This window comes from Mesocricetus auratus, unplaced genomic scaffold, assembly GCF_017639785.1.
Source record: "Mesocricetus auratus isolate SY011 unplaced genomic scaffold, BCM_Maur_2.0 Super-Scaffold_100009, whole genome shotgun sequence".
Lineage (NCBI taxonomy): Eukaryota > Metazoa > Chordata > Mammalia > Rodentia > Cricetidae > Mesocricetus > Mesocricetus auratus.
This window is the reverse complement of record NW_024429193.1, coordinates 79,320,642-79,342,014: the sequence shown is the minus strand read 5'-3', so window position 1 is coordinate 79,342,014 and position 21,373 is coordinate 79,320,642. Positions and strand designations below refer to the sequence as shown.

The 21,373-nt window shown below is 37.5% G+C and overlaps 1 protein-coding gene across 1 annotated transcript in view; it reads right to left on the bottom strand.

The window, feature by feature from the left end:
- Wdr49 (WD repeat domain 49) overlaps window positions 1–21,373 on the bottom strand; it is a 174,685-nt gene that overhangs the window by 51,088 nt on the left and 102,224 nt on the right. The window contains exons 10-14 of the mRNA XM_040752640.1: window positions 12,667–12,797; window positions 6,587–6,685; window positions 4,004–4,165; window positions 2,032–2,219; window positions 915–1,112 (exon numbers count right to left, since the gene is read on the bottom strand). Of these exons, the coding sequence (XP_040608574.1) occupies window positions 915–1,112; window positions 2,032–2,219; window positions 4,004–4,165; window positions 6,587–6,685; window positions 12,667–12,797 (778 nt within the window). The remainder of the gene's footprint in view (window positions 1–914; window positions 1,113–2,031; window positions 2,220–4,003; window positions 4,166–6,586; window positions 6,686–12,666; window positions 12,798–21,373) is intronic.

Sequence of the window (21,373 nt, the reverse complement as noted above, 5' to 3'; positions counted from 1 at the left end):
TACTCCGTTCAAGTTCCCAGGTGCTGGGAGAGATGAGAACTTTCCAACAGCTGGCCAACGTCTTCCCTAAATTATAGAAATAATCTCTATTCATCTTTAGTTTTTTAGAAACATTAGGGCTGCTCCTAACAATGGGAAAGAATGAATTTGATTGGTTGGACTGAACGACTTGCCTTGTATGTTGGTTGACAATGATGGAACATCTTTAACTTCTCATTTGTGAAATTTATAATTTTAACTTTGCAACAAATGTCTGTGATGTTTTTGTGCTCATAAACCCCACTTCAGTCCCTGCTTGGGACTGTCAGGATTGATCAGTCAGGATTGACTGCATATTTTGGTGATATCTTGTTTGTACAAATAAAGCCACTAGTTAGCCATGGGGGCCAGACGATGGTGGCACACACCTTTAATCCCAGAACTGGGGAGGAGGAGACAGGAAGTCAGATGTCTGGGTGGAGGGAAGAATGTAGGTGAGAGGAAACAGGAACTTGCTCTCTTTTCAGCTGGAAAGTTAGTGAGGTGAGGTGTGGCTGTGGCTTGCTCCTTCATCTTTCTGGTCTCTCAGCTTTTACCCCATTATCTGACCCCTGATTTTTTATTATTACCTACTAGAATTAACATTGCAGCTTATGTGGTGGATTATTAAAATCTTTGAAACCTTTGTCATCTCTCTCCTTCCTCATGGCTAATATCGGGTTAGGTGCAAAAACACGTGTCCCCCCATTCATGGAGTTGGTTGCCCTTAGTGGTAATCAGGGAAAACGATAACAGAGTTACAGCTGCAGTATTGCCCATCAGCCCATTCATAACTACGAAACTTTAGACAGCAGAGGAGACACGCATGGAAATAAGTACAGATTCACACTAACGGTCAAGTAAATTCCAGAATAACAAATAAGGATTGTGTATACCTGACCAAAGGTCAAAGCAGGGGCATCACAAAGTCCAGTCACACAGACGCTGCAGTCTGCAGAGGAGGAAATGATGAGCAAATGGTCACCTGACTCACACATCTGCAAGGAACTTATCCGGTCTTCATGGGGCTGAAATGATCTGAGCAAAGGTGGAGACTGGGTGATTTTGTTCCCAGTGGAATTAGAACAATAGTCCTGTTTGAAAAGAAATACTCAAATTGTTAAAAATCCAAATAATAAACTGTAATTTAATATCAACATGTGGAGGATACATTTATAAATGATAACCTAAGATCCACCTTCAAGAGAGAGCCCCTAATGATAAAATTTAGAAACAAAGATATTAATGTTGGCAAAAGTCTTGACGCTGAAATGACAAACTTGGGAAAAGAAAGAATGGGAGACAGAAGGGGTCAGAGACAAAAAAGAAAAGTAAAGTGTAAGTCGGTCTGTGATAGAAGGGAGCTTGGTCACATGGAGGCACTTAATATTATATCATCTTATGCTTTTTTTAAATGGAGTGAGTAATCAGCTATTACATCAACTAATTCAGGATGCTAATAACAGTAGATGAAGGACCATCACACTATATGACATTTAGGATTTGTTTCATAAAAGATGTATCCAATTGTTTATGTTCAAACAGTGCTACAGTGAAATACTGACAAGACTGCAAATTGTCATTGGACGACTGACGTAGATATATATTAATATGATATAACACTAAGAAAAATTGTGTGTGTGTGTGTGTGTGTGTGTGAATTACTTTAAAACAGTCTGTGATCAAAATCATGATAAAGGATTCTTTTTTTGTTTGTTTTTTGGGACAGGATTTCTCCATGTAGTCCTGGCTGTCCTGGAACTTTCTCTGTAGACCAGGCTAGCCTCAGAGTCACAGAGATCTGCCTGCCTCTTCCCACTGAGTGCTAGGATTAAAGACATACAACACCATTGTCAGGAAAATGATTTCTCCAAAATACTCAGCACAGAGCATTTCCTCCTTTGTCTAGGAAACACCTCCTTCATCAAGGTGTGACTCATAGTCAAGTACTTCTTTTTATCAGATATTGTACTAAAAAGCAATGATGATGATATGAGAATATCTTCCATTTACCTCTATATTCCAGATTTTCAACCATCCATCGGAATCTCCAGTGGCAAGGCACTGATTTTGTTTATCAGTAGACATAACAATGGATCCAACTCCAGCATGAGCCAAAAATTCAGCCAAAAGTTCTTTCTTAAATGTGTCCCAGAACCTGACATAACCAGATGCTCCACATGACACCAGGTTAGCACCTCCTATTACGTAGGGGAAACCTGATTAGGAAAATAAACCCTGAAATCAAAGGCGGCTTCTTCTAGCAGCTCACCCGGATGTGAGCATATGAGAGTGGAGAGGCCAGTAGCACTGCAAGCTAATCTGAGCATCATCTTGATTCTCTAAATTGTAAGTTGGCAATTGTTTCATGATAACATTACTATAACATGAAGAAGAATTCATGAGTAGTATTAACGACATAGGTTACAGAAAATATTCCACTGTTTGGTTTTCTTTTACCCATTTATTACACTGATATTACTTGCATTAGAGTTATATAAAATTAATTATTTCTTTGATGAACTTATAGGATATTAATTTAAACATTATGGTACTATCCTGAAAATATAAAATGTATTCTCCCTAATAATAAAATTTATTCTGGACATGTACAGAAGAGGTATAAGTCTGGATGCATGTATTCACTCAGGTCAGCACAGATATCAGATCTCTACTGAGTAGCAAACCATGGGTTCTGTCTATGAACTCATTTTTAATTTTTTCATCGGGAATTTTATTGTAAGTTCTTATAGCCCTTTTTGTTGTTGTTATTTGGATATAACCATTTGTGCTTTATATTTACATAAAATGATTTGTGAAAATATTCATCTGTGGCAAACTTATTTTTATATAAATCTGTAGATGGCTTTCCTTTTGTTATATAATTGTGCTGACAATAAGCAATGGAGTTGAGGTGAAAGTGATGGCATTGCTGTTTCAGTAGAAACAGTTTGGAACCAACATTAAGAAGACTTAGTTACAAGGAATTTAGAGTAATTTTAGGATAATGCTTCACAATAAGAGAATAAGTATGTTTTGAAGAACAGTTTTGTAGTGTGTTTCAAATTCATCTTAAATATTAAATAATATTTTTGAAATAAATGGGGTTATAACTTTATTGATGTTGTTTTATATAGATATCACATAGATTTTTCCATTTGCAAATTCAATGTGGAAAGTGATCATACAAATTATGGTTCAGATATGTTCATTTCTTTATCCAAATATACAATTCTCATGTCTAGAACCCTAACGCTCACACATGCGAAAATAAATCTCAAAACATAATTTAGATGAAAATTCAATGAATATTATCTATGTTATATTATGTGGACCAAGATGTAAGCTGCACCCTCATCATGCTATAAAAATAAGCACAAAGTTATTTTGTCTGTAAACTAGCACCTCCCCACAAAACATCACAGAGTACCACCAATGCTAGAATCTCTCTTCATAAAAAATTCAAATGGGACTCTGACCTATTGTAAGAAGCAAAAAGCAAAGACACTGCAACCATCCCCAAACAATATTCAAGGCGTGAGCCAAGAAGCCCTTATGGTGAGATTTGCAGACAATTCAAACCTCCCCCTTGAGTCCATGTTAACCTCAGTTGAGTAAAGTTAAAATTTCCTTGATACATGTGGGCCTACACATTGAGTCATGTGTTTGTAACATGTATCTAACTGTTCTAAAACATCTATAAGGCATGACTGTTATCAGTTGTTTGACAGATGAAATAATTGTTGGAATTTTTCTTGCTCTCATCTCAAACTAGATAATAGGTAAATTATTAGAAAGATCCATTCCCCTCCCTTCTCAGCATAAACTTCCTGTCCAAGTGTCCCTGTAACACTGCTCATGAACCAATGCAGGCTTGATAGCTACACAAAGTCAAACACTATAAGAGCAAATAAAATAGATTGATGAGCTTCCTTTATTGCTCCCTTTCTCAAATACAAAAAGGCAAATACAGCATATATTTTACCTGTTGCTGCATTGGTTTTTCTTGCTTCAAGGAAGCAAAGCTTCATAACAGCATTATTACCTTCTGTGTCAATCTCAAAATTTCGGGCAGCCAGTGTGGCCTGCTCTGCCATGCAGTGCACTGAACAGCTTCCCTTGGCATTAAGCTTTTGGGCTGCTGGGTCTGTGGAGAAGAAAAGCACAGGGCTCTTGGTGAAGGCAACCATCTTCTTTTCAAATCAGCGTACTTGAGCAACAGCAGACTCTCTCCTGTCTTGGCCTTGGTGAGATGATGCCATCAAGTCTCATGGCACATATTTAGTCAACCCTTGTCAAGCCTCCTACTATTCTCTTCTACTCTCTCAACTGAAAAGGTTGTTTCATTTCATTTTTGCTTTGCATATGCCAGGCACATGTCCTCTGATCTCCTTTGTTATGAATTAATTAGAACTTTATGTCTCAGTAATTGTTAACATTGCCAAGATCTCAATATGCTCAAGATAAATGTGTGTCTAATGGCATGAAATTCTAGTTAATGCTAATCTTGCAACTATTTAATGAACATGAAATCAAATTAATAAATATGTGCATACTTAAATAATCTCCTTTAATGTTTCCATTTGTTCGTGGGTTCCTCTAGATAGGACATTCCTAATGGTAGTTTAATTATATAATTATATCATCTTCAGGCCACATTATGAAAACTGAAAATGTTTATGTCAGACTCTATTGATAGCTTGCAGATATCTCTATGAAGATGTCTTCAACTTTCCAAAGTGAAAAATACAATAATGCTCAGGGTGCAGTGATGAGTCAGTTGGGAAAGTGCTTGCCAAACAGGCAGGAACATTTGAGTTCCATCTGCAAAACCCGCTTAAAAACCCTGGTGAGGAGAAGAACTAAGGTGGATTCCTAAGGTTCACCAGCCACAGTAGCTTAGTCAGCATCAAAAGTTCTAGACCAATGAGAGATCCTGTCTCAAGAAACAAAACAAAATACCAAACCAAGGTGCAGGGTACCTGAGGAAAGGCAGCTGATGCCTCCTTTAGCCCCCACATCCATGTGCACACATGTGTACTTAAATAAACACACACACACACGCATGCACACACATACACTCACTCACACATTTATACACACAAAAGAATGAGGAGGAAGCAGCAAAGGAGGATGAGAAGGAGGACAAGGAGGGGAAATGTAATAATGCCCTTAATGTCTTTCAGAAGTTTGGTATTGTGGTTTTACTGAGAACATCATCCATAGGCTCAAATGTTTAAATTCTTAGTTCCCAACTGGTAATGCTGTCTGGGAATAGTTTGGCTTTGCAGGAAGAACTATGTCACTGCAAAGCAGGCTTTGAATTTTAAAAGCTATATGCATTCGCAGTTTACTTTCTGTTTCATGTTTGCAGTTTAAAATGCAAGTCTTCAGCTTCGAGTTCCTGTCACCTCCACTTTGGCATTATTTAATCCTCTAGAGCAATAAACATAAATAATCTCTTCTATAGATTGTGTTGACCTGGCACCTTACTGCTATAATAGGAGAAACCAATAGAAGTATTGTTACTTTTTCTGTCTTGTTTCTCTATGTATGTAATGGTAGCCATAGTTAGGATTCTCTAAATATAGATGATATATTGTTAAATGCAAAGGGAGAGAAAGAAACAGAATTAAACCATCTTTTTAAAATGTTGAGATTACTTTTAATAGTTAGTTCTTTGTGTATAAGTCAGGTCAAAGCTTTGTGTCTGCAATCAATTAATAATCCCTCAAAATCTTTAGTTGTTAAATTGGTTTTCTTATTCCCAATAAATCACTCTCCTGCTTTATACACACACACACACACACACACACACACACACACACACACACACACACACACACACTGCATCTAATGGCCAGTCACTCAAAATTTACTCTCTGTGAGTCCGTGAGTTCACCCAATTGAGACGATAGGAACTAGCTTGACCATAGGGAATGAAATAACCATTATCTAAAGAAATTCATCTAAGAAAAACCTTTAGTTTCTAAAGAAACTAAAATAAAACATGAAAGGCAATTGTGGAGACACTGCACTTAAGCATAAAATATCCAAATGCTCTGCTAACAACTATAAAATATAATATACTCCTGTCTAATGCTTCTCTCGGGTTTCTAAAGTAAGGAATAATTTATGATGTCTAGGTAGCATAGTATTTAGTACAAGCTTCAGATTGAGGCTAAAAAGTCAACCAAGCAAACCCACTTCCCATTTTCCTACCAAAGGATACCCAAGATGACTCAAAGGCAATTCTGCAAGTTTTATTGGCTAAACCCAAACTACATTTTTAAAAAAATGAGAGTCCTGCTCCCTGCTGTCAATAATACAGAAATGCTGACGCAGCATAAAGAGAAAACTAGCATGCTGTAGATAATTTGCAACACCAAATCAGTCTCAAGATACTTCTTATTCAGGGTGATACGATTACACTATCACTAGTCCTTGGATCTTACAGCCAGTCATCTGTAAATCAGCTGTACACTGCATCGGATGCACACATAAACAGCCAGTCCTACTGTATGTACTACAGATCCACACTAGATTTCAGTTTCAGATTTACACTCACCTAATTTGGATGTTAGCTGCCTCTGGTAATCAGGGTGAAGGACATGGTGAGCATTTTCTGTGCTGCTATTCCACAGAACAATTTCTCCATCATAGCTCCCTGTAGAAGTCAGGGCAAAGAGCATAATTTACCAGATGATTACATAGAAACATGCAAACAGAAACAATTTATAACCAAACCTGTACTGTGGAAAAGCCACACAGCAGTTATCAACATGTATTATACAAAATCTTGTAAATGGTTGGTATTCTCTCTTTTTGGTGCCATGAATAATAATGATACCTGATACTTTAACTGTAGAATTTCAATATTTATAAAATATATATTATACTAATATATATTAGTTATATATATTAGTATATATAGTTAGTAGATACAAGCCAATTAGCTGTATCGTTTTACTCTAATAAATCATACTGAGTAAAAGCTCTGAAGTCAAACAGCTTGAGTCTGAGTTCAGGTTCAGCCAATTATTAGCTCATCTTGATGTCAAAATGTCTTCATCTATAAGACTGAGTTAACAACTGTGCTTATCTTATGGGGTTATTTTAAGAATGGAAAGTATTTTTTTAATCATTTTTTATTTTAATTTTAAATAGCTTGTTTCACATGTCAATCCCAGTTCCCTCTCCCTCCCCTCCTCCCGCACTCCCCTTCCACCCTCCCTCCCACCCTATTGCCAAATCCCTCCACATAGGGGATGTCTAGAGTCTATCATTTCACTCTTGGTAGGGTCAAGGCACTCCCCTAAGAGTCCAGGCTGAGAGAGCATCTCTCTTTGTGCCATAGGCACATGAAGACAGATTGTATACCAGGGATAGACACTGATCCACAGCTCAGAGCCCCATAGGTTGCCCAGGCCTTCTCACTGACACTCACATTTGGGGGGTCCAGATCAGTCCCATTCTGGCCTCCCCACTGTCGGTCTGGGGTCCAAGAGCACTCCCCTGTTCAGATCAGCCGTCTCTGCTGGTTTTGCCAGCCCATTCCTTGCCAATTTGCTCATCACTCATCTCTCTCTGTCACTGGGTTCCTTGGGTTCAGTTCAGTGCTTAGTTGTGTGTTTGCCTCTGCTTCCATCAGTCCCAGGATGAAGGCTCCCGGATAGTTATAGACATCAAGTTCATTATCAGGAATGGGCATTCGAGGTGGTCCTTCCACTATTGCTTAGCTTGCCAATTGATGTTATACCTTTAGATCACTCGAGGTCACTCTGGTGCCTGATCTGTCTTCGATCCTATGATTCCCTCTTCCCCCTATTTTACCCCCACCCCCTCAACTTCCTGTTCCCCCATGACCAACTCCCTTCCTCTTTACCCCCTCTACTCTTCCCAGGTCCCACTACCCCCCTCGCCCTGTTCCCCATCCATTCAGAGGATCTTGTCTCCATCCTCTTCTCTTGGGTACTATGCATATATGCATATCTTTTAGGTTCTTTCCTGTTTCCCAGACTCTCTATCTGTGGAAGTGCAGACTGGCACTATCCTGATCCATATTTAAAATCCATATATGAGTGAGTACATACCATGTTTGTCTTTTTGCGACTGGGTTACCTCACTCAGGATGGTTTCTTCCAGTGCTATCCATTTCCCTGCGAATTTCAAGATTCCATTGTTTTTTTCTGCTGAGTAATACTCCATTGTGTAAATGTACCACATTTTCTCTATCCACTCTTCAGTTGAGGGGCATCTAGGTTGCTTCCAGGTTCTGGCTATTACAAACAATGCTGCTATGAACATAGTGGAGCAGATGCCCTTGTTGTATGAACCTGCCTCATTTGGATAAATGCCTAAGAGTGGAATTGCTGGGTCTAGTGGTAGATTAATTCCCATTTTCCTGAGGAATCTCCATACTGATTTCCAAAGAGGCTGTATGAGTCGGCATTCCCACCAGCAATGGAGGAGTGATCCTCTCTCTCCACATCCTCTCCAGCATAAATTGTCTTCGGTGTTTTTGATTCTAGCCATTCTGACAGGAGTAAGATGGTATCTCAGAGTTGTTTTGATTTGCATTTCCCTGATGGCTAAGGATGTTGAGCACTTTCTTAAGTGTCTCTTGGCCATTTTAGCCTCCTCTACTGAGAATTCTCTATTTAGCTCTGTACCCCACCTTTCAAGTGGATCCTTTGGTGTTTTGGAGACTTGTTTCTTGAGTTCTTTGTAAATTTTGGAGATTAGCCCTCTGTCAGATGTAGGGTTAGTGAATATCTTTTCCCATTCTGTGGCCTGCCTTTTTGTCTTTTTGATTGTGTCCTTTGCCTTACAAAAGCTTTTTAGTTTCAGAAGGTCCCATTTGTTAATTGTTGATCTCAGTGCCTGTGCCACTGGTGTTATGTTTAGGAAGTGGTCTCCTGTACCAACTCGTTGAAGAGTATCTCCCACTTTCTCTTCTAAAAGTTTCAGTGTGGCTGGATGTATGTTGAGATCTTTGATCCATTTGGACTTAAGTTTTGTACAAGGCGATAAACATGGATCTATCTGCAGTCTTCTGCATACCATTACCCAGTTATGCCAGCACCATTTGTTGAAGATGCTTTCTTTTTTCCACTGTACAGTTTTAGCTTCTTTGTCAAAAATCAGGTGTTCATAGGTGTGTGGGTTAAAATTAGGGCTTTCGATTCGGTTCCATTGGTCTACCTGCCTATTTTTGTGCCAATACCAAGCTGTTTTCAGGACTATAGCTCTATAATAGAGCTTGAAATCAGGTATGGTGATGCCTCCTGAAGTTCCTTTATTGTATAGGGATGTTTTGGCTATCCTGGGCCTTTTGTTTTTCCATATAAAGTTGATTAATGATCTTTCCAGGTCCTTGAAGAATTGTGATGGAATTTTGATAGGGATTGCATTGAATCTATAGACTGCTTTTGGCAAGATTGCCATTTTTATTATGTTGATCCTACCAATCCAAGAGCATGGGAGATCTTTCCATTTTCTGGTATCTTCTTTGATTTCTTTCTTCAAAGACACAAAGTTTTTGATATACAGGTCTTTCACTTCCTTGGTTAACATTATCCCCAGATATTTGATGCTGTTTTTGGCTATTGTAAAAGGTGATGTTTCTCTGATTTCTTTCTCAGTCACTTCATCATCTGTATATAATAGGGCCACTGATTTTTTTGAGTTTACCTTGTATCCTGCCACTTTGCTGAAGCTGTTTATCAGCTCTAGGAGTAACCTTGCGGAGTTTTTTGGGTCACATATGTAAACTATCATATCATCTGCAAATAATGAAAGCTTGACTTCTTCTTTTCCTATTTGTATCCCCTTTATCTCCTTTTGTTGTCTTATTGCTGTAGCTAGAACTTCAAGTACAATATTGAAGAGATATGGAGAGAGTGGACAGCCTTGTCTTGTTCCTGATTTTAGAGGAATTGCTTTGAGTTTCTCTCCATTTAGTTTGATGTTAGCTGTTGGTTTACTGTATATTGCTTTTATTATGTTCAGGTACGCTCCTGTTATCCCTGATCTCTCTAGGACCTTTATCATGAAGGGGTGCTGGATTTTGTCAAAGGCTTTTTCAGCATCTAGTGAGATAATCATGTGGTTTTTCTTTCGCAGATTGTTAATATGGTGGATTACATTGATAGATTTTCTAATGTTGAACCATCCCTGCATTCCTGGAATGAAGCCTACTTGATCATGGTGGATGATTTTTCTGATGTGTTCTTGAATCCGGTTTGCAAGTATTTTATTGAGTATTTTTGCATCAATGTTCATGAGGGAAATTGGTCTATAGTTCTCTTTCTTAGTTGTGTCTTTGTGTGGCTTGGGTATCAAGGTAATTGTAGCCTCATAGAAAGAGTTTGGCAGTGAGCCTCCTGCTTCTATAGTGTGGAATACTTTGACGAGTATTGGAATGAGCTCTTCTTTGAATTTCTGGTAGAATTCTGCACTGAAGCCATCTGGGCCTGGGCTTTTTTTGTTTGGGAGACTTTTGATGACTGCTTCTATTTCATTAGGGGTTATAGGTCTGTTTAGATTATTTATCTGTTCTTGATTTAGTTTTGGCAAGTGATATCTATCCAGGAAATTGTCCATTTCCTTTAAATTTTCAAATTTTGTGGAGTACAGATTTTCAAAGTATGCCCTGATGATTCTCTTGATTTCCTCAGAGTCCGTTGTTATGTCCCCTTTCTCATCCCTGATTTTGTTAATTAGCATGTTCTCTCTCTGTCTTTTGGTTAGTTTGGACAGAGGTTTGTCTATTTTGTTGATTTTCTCAAAGAACCAACTCTTTGTTTCATTGATTCTTCTCAATGTTTTCCTGGTTTCTACTTGATTGATTTCAGCCCTCAATTTGATTATTTCCTGGCGTCTGCTCCTCCTGGGGGAGTTTGCTTCTTTTTGTTCTAGAACATTCAGCTGTGCTATTAATTCTCTAGTATGACTGTTCTCCAGTTTTTTCATGTGGGCACTTAGTGCTATAAACTTTCCTCTCAGCACTGCTTTCAAAGTGTCCCATAAGTTTGTGTATGTTGTGTCTTCATTCTCATTGAAATCGAGGAAGTCTTTAATTTCTTTTTTTATTTGTTCCTTTACCCAGGGATGGTGCAATTGTGCATTGTTCAATTTTCTTGACTTTGTAGGGTTTCTGCGATTTGTGTTATTGTTGAATTCTAATGTTAATGCATGGTGGTCTGATAAGATGCAGGGGGTTATTCCAATTTTTTTGTATCTGTGGAGATTTGCTATGTTTCCTATTATGTGGTATTTAAAGTAGTGTTTATCACTAGGCAGGTACTGAAAAAGTGTAAACTCTTAGAGTTCTGTTCCTTTACTATTTGTGTGTGAGAGAAAGTTCTTTGCATTTCTTCCAAGTTCTCTGTGAAATGTTTCCTCCGGTTCTCCGCTTCTCCCTACAGAAAGTAATTTGTTCCTGTTCTGTTCTGTTTTTATAGGAACAGGAAGAAAGCCCAAACAAAATTCATGACCAAGCCTGTACTGTGGAAAAGTCACACAGCAGTGTCCAAATGGCACTCAGTGGTCACTGAGAACTACTGAGAGGACAGATAATGGCCAGTGAGGAACACAAAGGACAGCTGAGTTTGGGTCAGGCATACATATGGTGACTTCCTAAGATTTGGGGAGAGGAGGGGGAAACAAGCATATTAAACTGTGTGCTCTTCTGGACAGAGCAATCCACTTAGCCCACTATCAGATAAGGGAATAGACTCCAGCTCCCCCATGGCAGATATACTATTATCCACTATGAATCCAAAATACATTATGTTCAAAGTGCTTGGATGAACATTTTCCCTGTATAACTGAGAGCATTAGAATGAATTAAGAGTTAGATTACGCCAAAGAGTTAATTTGTTCCATGAGATACCTATGAAGTAATAATATGTCATCTAACATAGATATGGAAGAGAGTTAAGATATTCTTATATTTCTGGTTGTAAGCCTAGCCTTTAATTGCTGAGCCATCTCTCCAACCACAGAATTAAGATATTCTAATTAAGAAGGATTTGAGTGCCACCAAGGTATGATTTTTACCCTAAAGTTCTAATACTGCTCTTGAAAAAAATGAAATATACATTCACATTTAATGTTCACTAATGAGTTTATTGTATTTTAACCACTTGGTTAAAAAAACAACACTGACTTTCTGTGCTTTAAAATAAGAATGTACCCCCAAACTACTCTTAGCCAGAGAGAACTATAAGTTGAAGGGGTTTTTTGTTGTTTTGGGGTTTTTTTTTTTTTGGTTTTTACGAGACAGGGTTTCTCTGTATTGTTTTCGAGGCTGTCGGTCCAGCCCAGCCTCAAACTCACAGAGATCCGCCTGCCTCTGCCTCCTGAGTGCTGGGATTAAAGGCATGCGCCACCACTGCCCGGTTTATAAGTTGAAGTTTGAATAAGTCACAGTATCATCCAGTAACTAAATAGTAGAGCCAGTGTGTGAAATGACAAATACAACCATGGAAGCTGGTGGTCCTAACTACCATAGAAATAAGGATTTATAGGAGCTATAAGACTGCTTCATTATTCACTTTTCAGTTGAGAAAAGACTTGTTTTAAGAATTTACCCAAGGCCAACAAACTATCTCTACTCCATTGTCCAGTGAAGGCTCAATTTACCTGTAGCAAGAGTTTGCGGGGGTAAAAATGCAGCACACAAGATGTCATCTTGGTGATGGATTCCCCCTTTCCACTCTTCAGACTGGATGGAAAACTGATTGAAGTTCTGGGGTCGAAACACAGTAACTGCTCTGTGAAATGATACAGAATTCAGCTGCAAATCTAAAATTGGTACTGATATTGAGAAGCCATTATCCACTCGAATGGTGCAATTTGAAAAGTCTGGAAGACTATACCATCCAAAATTTTATCATCACTTGTCATCCATAATAAAGTAAGCCTCCCACTGAAGTTCCTTTAAAATTCTTATGTTAAATCTCTATAAATTATAACAGCTTAATGTAGGAAGGTTAATTATGCTTCCATAACCATTAAAATCAAGGATGCATCTATTGATTAGATTAATTATCTGTTTTCAAGACCCTGAAACAAAATTTCATCACATGAAACTATTAAGAGTCTTATAGAAATAATAATAAAAAGCTAAAGTGGGTCTATGAACAAATATTGTCTGGTAGTTTAAATTAAATCATTATGGTTTCTTTCATCAAAGTTGCTTCTTAGGGTGTTTACATGTAATCACTCCCTGTAATATTCTCTTTGAGTTCACTACATCTTTAAGAGCTATCATTTGTAGAAAATGTTTGAAAACTGCCATTCCCAAGAGTTAGGAGATCTAGAAACATGGAAACAACAGTTTTAGAGAAATCAGCCCTGAGATACTGCTGACAAATTTGAGTGTAGACTGCAGTAAAGATAGAGCCGATAGTCTGATGCCTAGGAGGGAAGGAGGGAACATAGACAACAGTTTATGGGAGAATCAGCAGTGACCTATTCCCACGCAGTGTCTTGAGCTCTTGTTGACAACCAGTATGAAGCCTCCATTTCTTTTCATGTCTACCCTCATTTCAAATGACCATTCGTTACCATAGCTTGAGTCCTCACTGTCCTTCTTCCTCCCCTCCCTGATGACATCATGCTTCTTCTCCCACTTAATTGTCAAACCAACACGAGTTTTCACTTGTGAACAAGAAACTGTTTTTCCTCCTTGAAATTCTTGCTTCCAGTCAACAAACTACATTACATTGGTAGTGCTATGTATCAGTTGCCTTTGCTGTGATATTGTCTGTGGAAGGAGGATACACCCTCTCCATTTCCAGACCCAAGTATGATTGTCCCAAAGTGTCCTCCCAGGCCCCTCAGATGGGCTGCTTACCTACCAAGTCTGTAACATGTGAGAGCAGAGGACTGGAAACTAGCCCAAGTGTGAACACAGGTAGAAAGCCAACCATTTCTATCCGATGTTACATTTTGTTTTGTTACCATGATATAAAAGTCCTTTGGAAAAACAATCTGGAAGTTTAGCCATGAGAAGCTTATCCATGAAGAAAGTGTCCAATTAAGAACTCCAGCTAACTGTCTCAAACTACCCAGCCCATTTTTTCCTGAATATATTGAGCATTATATTTGACAACATTTTATTACTTACCTGTCTATAAATCATCTATATATCACTTGCTGTTTATTCAGAAAAAGGAATGACTATCATGGGTCCCTCCCCACACAGTACACAACACAATTCTTGCTTTTCTGTTTGCCTTCTTTATTATTCATTCCAAAGTATCCATTTTCTTGACCTTTCTTTCTCTCAATCTTTTGCTTTAAACATTCTTTATCACCATTGGTCCCCTTCTCTCTATTCATTCAGAGATCCCATGTATCACCATGGATTCTAATACAAATGGCCTTCTATTGCTCTCCATCCACAACGTTTAGCAGGATTGAATGGTTTCACTTTGCCAGCTGGTAATTCTACACATATTGTCTTTCCATCACCAACATATCTTAACACATGACAAATCAAAATTTGCCACCTTCTTCCCACACTGTATCCTGAATTGGAGACATTGGTTTCCAGACCATCATTATAGCCTGTGCTGTGCCATTTTTGCCTCTGCTCACAAACATAATTTGTATCACCCGGGTGTGACATATTCATTCTTTTCACTTCCACTTTAAATGGCCACTTAGAGCTCCCTAGTACAGAGTTCTCCACCCCACCAGTGAACAACTGTAAGAAACCCCTAACCCAATTTTACTGCAGCTAAGTCTACTCTCCCCCACATTAAATCTTTGTCCTGACACTCGATTCACTTTTACATTCTGGAGTTTTAATATCCCCTCATTCTTCAAGCAAATGTTGCTCCTGCACAGCAAGTCTTAAACATTTAAAACCAGGTGCCCAAAATGAAGAAAATGTTAAGTGCAGCGTGGTGTGTACTAAAGCAGCACCGATTAACTGCCATTGAAGTCCACAGCTCAGATCACGGAGGTCCAGTTGAGGGCTGATAGTTACTACGCAGACCATGAAAAGTGTATAGAACATGGAAGAAAGAAGCATGCTGGGGAGAGGAGACAAGACAATGAAAGATGAGGCTGAAGTCTTGCTTGAAATCACTCCCTGGGCTTCCATCTCTCACATGAAAAAACTCAAATCTGAAAATCTGTTTTTCCAGATCCAAAACTATACAGACTTAATCTCCTTCTCAAGAAATATTTCTCCCTATTCTGCCATTGCCTCTTAGCAGTGTGTGTGTGTGTGTGTGTGTGTGTGTGTGTGTGAATTTTGAATGAACTTTTGAGAAAGGCCATAGGAAGCCATAAAGTAATGTTCTTTGTACAACGTGGAAGAAATAGTATTTTATTAAAATAGAGATTATATAATATAGTAAATTTACTATGCCCATCTGAATTGTACAAATAGACCACTATGTTTCAAATTTACTGTCTTACAGGGAAGTTTATAAATATCAGGACTATCCAAGGATAAGTTACAGAAGCAAATCATCTTGCCCAAACTGAATTTGTGTTGTTCTCTATTTCCAGATGTTTAGTTTTCCTTTGTGGGAGCCTCGTGTTTCTGTATCCTATGTATCATTTTCTCAGGCCACTCATTCTCCATGAATGTTCTGTAAGAACTACCTTGTGAAGAAATAATCCCCTTCTGAACTCTTCAGTTATTTGCTTTCACTAATTAGATTCATGCCACACCTCAAAGATCCTGTTAGATTACGAGTATAGAGACACCTGGGATCTTTGCTTCTTGAACTGAAGGAGGGAAACTGAAACTATCTGTTTAAGTAAACTTTCTGTGGTGATTCCGCCTCAGGATTCGCCCTTCCTTCCTATGCTTCATGTTCCTTGGTAACATTCTTCACTGTGGGATTTTTGTTCCTTTCCTTTCGATAAAGTGTATGAAACTGAAAGTTTTCGGCCTGCATTGTCAATGCTAGAATAATATTTCGTACATATAGCAAGCATTGTACAAGAATCTACCAAATACAGTTTAAGATTTCCTCCTCTAGATGTTCTCTCAGCCTGGACACATGGAGGAGGGCCTAGGGCCTGCCCTGGACAGACTCTGGAGATCCCCCATAGAGGGCCCCACCCTCCCTGCGGAATAGAGTGGGGATTGGTGAGGGGCTAGGGGAGCTGGGAGGGGCGGGGGAGGAGGAGAGGGAGAGGGAGCTGGGATTGACATGTGAAGCAAGCTTGTTTCTAGTTTAAATAAATAAAAAAGAATTACTCCTCTATTTTAAAAATAATAATTTTAATATGTATATCATTAATTGAGACTTAGAAAGATACTATAAATAAGAAACTCAAAAGCTCTGAAATTCAGTATGCTATCACAATATTGTGTGAATATATTTCTAAGTTTCTCTTTCTGCTAGTAGGTTAAGGAATGGTGACTAGGGAGTGGAAGTCAGAAACACAGGTCAATCCTACATCTGTTGTGTAAGCCAAGTTTCAATGTCAAATGTCTTTTTGCCAAGTTTCCGGTATTAAATATGGATACATTCAGTGCACTGCACCCAAGGCGTGAATTGCTTTCCATAATATGCTACAAAAAAATAGCCCTTTTAACATTTGACCTTCTGGCACCTTTCCCTTAAAGCCTAACCTGAAATTCTGATTTGAAATGGCAGTGATCCTTAAAATACCCCAAGAATCCACATCCAGGTCTCACTTTCCCACCTCACACAACTCTTTTTTTGTTAAGCTTGGACTGTGCCAAGAACAAAATTAAACTTCAGAAGGAGCCAGTTTTCCGCCATTTTAGGGGTCAGATAGACTTGTTATTTGGCACTGAAGGAGTTTTCCAGCTCCCTTCCATTCCTCATAGGTGAAATCCTGAGATTATTGCTGTGAGCCATTGTGCCATGCTGCAGAGAAGCTGGTTATGAAGAAAACACTGCCAGCGACCTGCTGCTTGTGAGGTTGATTGCTCATGTGTTTGTTGTTGGCCCAGGTGTTTTAAGTCTCATTAATAATTCTCCTTTGATCCATGGCTTATTAGATTAGCAATAAGAAGCAGAAAACCCATTTCTAATCAATTTGTTTTTATTTATTCTTCTGATTTTTTCTTTTTTAAAATCCGTGAGGTCAAACTTTGCACATTGAAATAATCACAAATTAAGGTTTAGGAAGTATCTGTGACTTTCAAATATACTTATTCTATCCTCAGTTCCAAATGGCAAATTTAAAATGAATCACAACTTTAGAGCCATCCATTTTGATTGTTATTCTAATAATAGAAATTAATTGTGTCACATCGGGCTACTTCCTTAGAAAGGCAATTATTAGAAAGACCTCAATATCTTTTCTTAGTTAAGTTTTATTCCCAAGCAACTTAAAATCTCTAAGATCATTTCATTTAGAAAACACTTTAAAACCCAAAAAAACCCTGAAGTGACCTGATTTAATTTCTAAAATCATATATAAAAGTACACATGGAATTGGAAGATTGAGATTTGGGAGAAAATGGGGTGGACGAAATTATATAAACAACTTTATTAATCATGTATTTGTATACAGTTTTATATATTGGTAGGGTGGGCTAGCAATAATATTTTCAGAATTGCTTTAAATAACATTAAATATTCTTTTTATATTTGTGTATGTGTAAATTTTTAAGGTGATAAAATCTTCATAAACAAAGGTTCATACATGAGTATAAAGTGATAGTTATAGTAACTCATTGTTACCATTTCACAATATGTACAGATATTAAAAATTTGCTTGTATACTGCAAACATTAGTACAAACTGTTTTTTTTTGTTGATTATACCTAGATATAGCTGGCAGAAAACACACAGATTTCTCCTCTACACAAATAGGAAAGCAGAAGATGCCTGTTTTTAATGGTCTGTAAATAGGAAAGAATGTAAGTTTAGGACAATTTGAAATCTTAAACCATTGCAGTTGATTATTCTCGCTATGCATACCATGTCTAGGTTGAACATATGTAAGCCCAACTGGCCACCCATTCATCTAATTTTCCCTTTAAATATGACCAATGATACAATAAGATAATTTTGAATTGACATTCTATCAGTTCAATTTTTTCTAAGTATATTTACTTAAAGTGTCTTTATATCAGTTTTATTTGGGTTTTTTCATTATGATAGCAGATATGAGTTATTGGTTTCCGGAAGAACATGAGATCTATGAGTTCCTTTGCTTGGGGCTGTGTTTACAACAGTATTTACCATGCCCTGCCTTGTATATGATAAATTTCCTAATCAGATGTGATATGCTGACAGTAGAAATCACAATTTTTCACTATCAACACACTCTATTTCCTAACTCCATGACTTCCATCTGGACATGGCTTACACGTATTATGGAAAGAAAAGAGGAAAATATATTTAAGTTATTCTTTAAAGTGCTATTATTGATAACAAGTATTGTGTGTTTCTTCATATGTACGAAACTGTTTCACTGTCTTTGCTTGAGATAAGCAAGCTCCTCAGTCATTTGTTATAATGCATGTGCATGAATGTGCGGGGGAGTGGGCACCTCACCATGGTTTTATTCTTCTATTTGCAAACAGTCCATTCAAGAGTGCCGGAGAGACTACAGACTATGAGATAGGTTCAGCTGCCTACCCAGTTTGTTATCTTGTCTTGCCCACTAACCTCTTCAAAACTCAATTTTCTCCCCCATAAAGAGTAAAAATAATGCTTTTTGTCTCCTGATTCTAAACACAGAATACGTTTTAATGTCCATAATTACTACCGCTAACAAGCAATGGCTTGATTAATTCAGCTGTCTACTGGTCAGTTTCTTTGTCTACCACTACCTCATTCAATAAATATTTCTGCATATAGGAATACCATTTAAATATATTAAGAATATTGTATATATTAGACTTACCATTTATGTATATATATATAAGAGATATCACATACCTATCACAGGAATATCTTTTTAACTTAACAATATTTTAGAATATGTAACCAATAGAATGTATATAATTTATGAATACTATACACCTAATTTATGAATATGTATTCCTAAGTTCAAGAAAGTACAAAAGAATAATGTGCACGAAGACAAGAGGAGAACATATTTCCTCCATTTTAGCTGTAAAATAGAATGGCTGAGTAGAGAAGATGTCTAATTAAGTATTGAAAAACAACAAATATTAACTACATTTTAAAAACAGGACAGGGATTTCTACATATGGTAGAAAACTAAAGACATGAGGATGTATAGAGGATCTTTTTAAGTATTGGGAAATGGGCAGAAAATGACAAATTTAAGTACTGTAGCATTCATTCAAGCAGACACGATGCTCTAAAGAATACAGCTATAGTGCTGTATTCTTTCCAAATACTTAGGCTGTAAAACGGACCAACCTTAGGACAGCTGGGTTGTCAATTGGAGGAAAAATCAATGAAAATGGTGGAGGTCTATGCCTGCAGCCATAAAACGAAGCTCAAAATCAGAGAGGAAAGTGGTCTCAGGGAAGAGAGTAAACAATGCGTTCAGTTCTGAAAATGCTGAATCTTGGATTTCAGTGAGAGATATCTAGTAGAAGAGTAGATTAGTAAGCTTAGAGGTAACAGCTAAGCAGAGATTTGAGGTTTCTGGAAGATATTGTCTGCCTACTAAGGTGAAGGTAAAGATTAAATTAGATAATGTATGTAAAGTACACACTGCTTCATAGCACCAGGAAGAAAATAAATCAGCTAGTGTATTTAGGTGCCTCATTCAAGAAAAGCAATTTCTACTCACTCCTGAGTATAATTATCAAACCAATCTCTATATTTAGATAGAGCCTGAAGTTAAATTTCACCTTAACCTAAGAGGATCTCTCTGGATTTTCCAGAAAGCATGGATAAGATAATTGTCAATCTTTACTTCCCCTTCTTTAATCACTGAACCATACTGATCTGTCTTCCAGGTTGCATTTCCTCAGCTATAATCAAGTAGTTGCAATTTGGTTTTATGAGCTAAAGAGCATCCTAGCAGAAATGACTCTGTCTGATGCATGGAAAATTCACCCTAATGTAATGTCTCTAAGAAAACATGTTTCTGAAATCCATATCTATAAATGTTGCATAATATAACTGATAATTCATTAATGTAATCACTAGATAAAGGACCCAAGACTGACAACTTTGTGAAAGGGGAAAAAATGGAGAGGAGGATGAAAAAGGCCTAATTTTCTTTCATTTTAGTCTTCCTAAATCTTCTCACTGTTCCCAGGAAGTAACTAACACATATCACAGTACAAAATGTTCTTTAGGCCACTTTTCAATAACTTGATACATCAAACACTTTAAATTTTGTCTTATAAGCAATCAGAAATATTATCTTGGAGGGTAATTTTTAACTATGATTATCTAAAAATACAAAGAAATTAATTTTTAATTTGTTTTTATTCATTTTTTTCTCCCGAATGTAAACCAAATCAGCTAGATACCATGTGCTCACCATCCCATGGAATTAGAGACTTAAATTTATTCATAAGCATGGCCAAGCTGTAGACCTCTGAGCCCTAGCCCGCTGAAGAGTTGTAACTTGATTATGGATAATGATTGCTCCCAGGGATGTGAAGAAGCCTTGTCCTTCCAGCTAAGGATGATTGAAGTGGTCTTTAATATCAAGTGGAATGATCTGGTCTACACTTTCTTTATCATCAAACTGCCCTTGAAAACAGTTAGTCCACACATAATCATTTCAGAAATAAAATGTCTTTCCTACGATTGAAAAGAAAATCACCCAACATACACTGCTAGTTTTCTAGGTACTAAAAATGTCTGGACCTTAGCTTAAAGGTTATAATTATATGACAAACTATACCAGATAAGTTACCTAATACGGCAATATTTTGTGAATTATCAAAATTCTAAGTGATAAATTCCCAAAACAGAGCACACTTAATTTTCCTGGTGTTTATACAATGATATAGAAATTGCTCGATCTATGATCCCTTTGTTCTCTTAATAAAGTAAAAGAAAAAAATGAGTTTCCTAATAATGGCATCCCTGGGGAAGAAAGAGTATGCTGTGTGAGGGCATTTCCACAAAGATTGAGAAGGGGTAAGAACAGGGGACAGGGAGCTATTATCTCCTATAGCAAAGAATAGGTCTCTTCTTGTAATGAACCTAACCTGTGGTTCATAGGTGTTTGAAAAAGAGATGTGGATACACTTGGAGATGCAGGGTATTAAAATGTATCAAAAGAAAAATAAAACATTTCCTATACAATTGGGAGAAGCAATTTCCACTAGAAAGAGTTTCTTGAATTTACAATATAGGAGACACTTGGAAAATCAAGAAATGGCATCACGTACTTATTTGGAATTTTGAAAATAAGACCTAAAATTCCAAACCCAGGAGAAAGGCCCAAACGG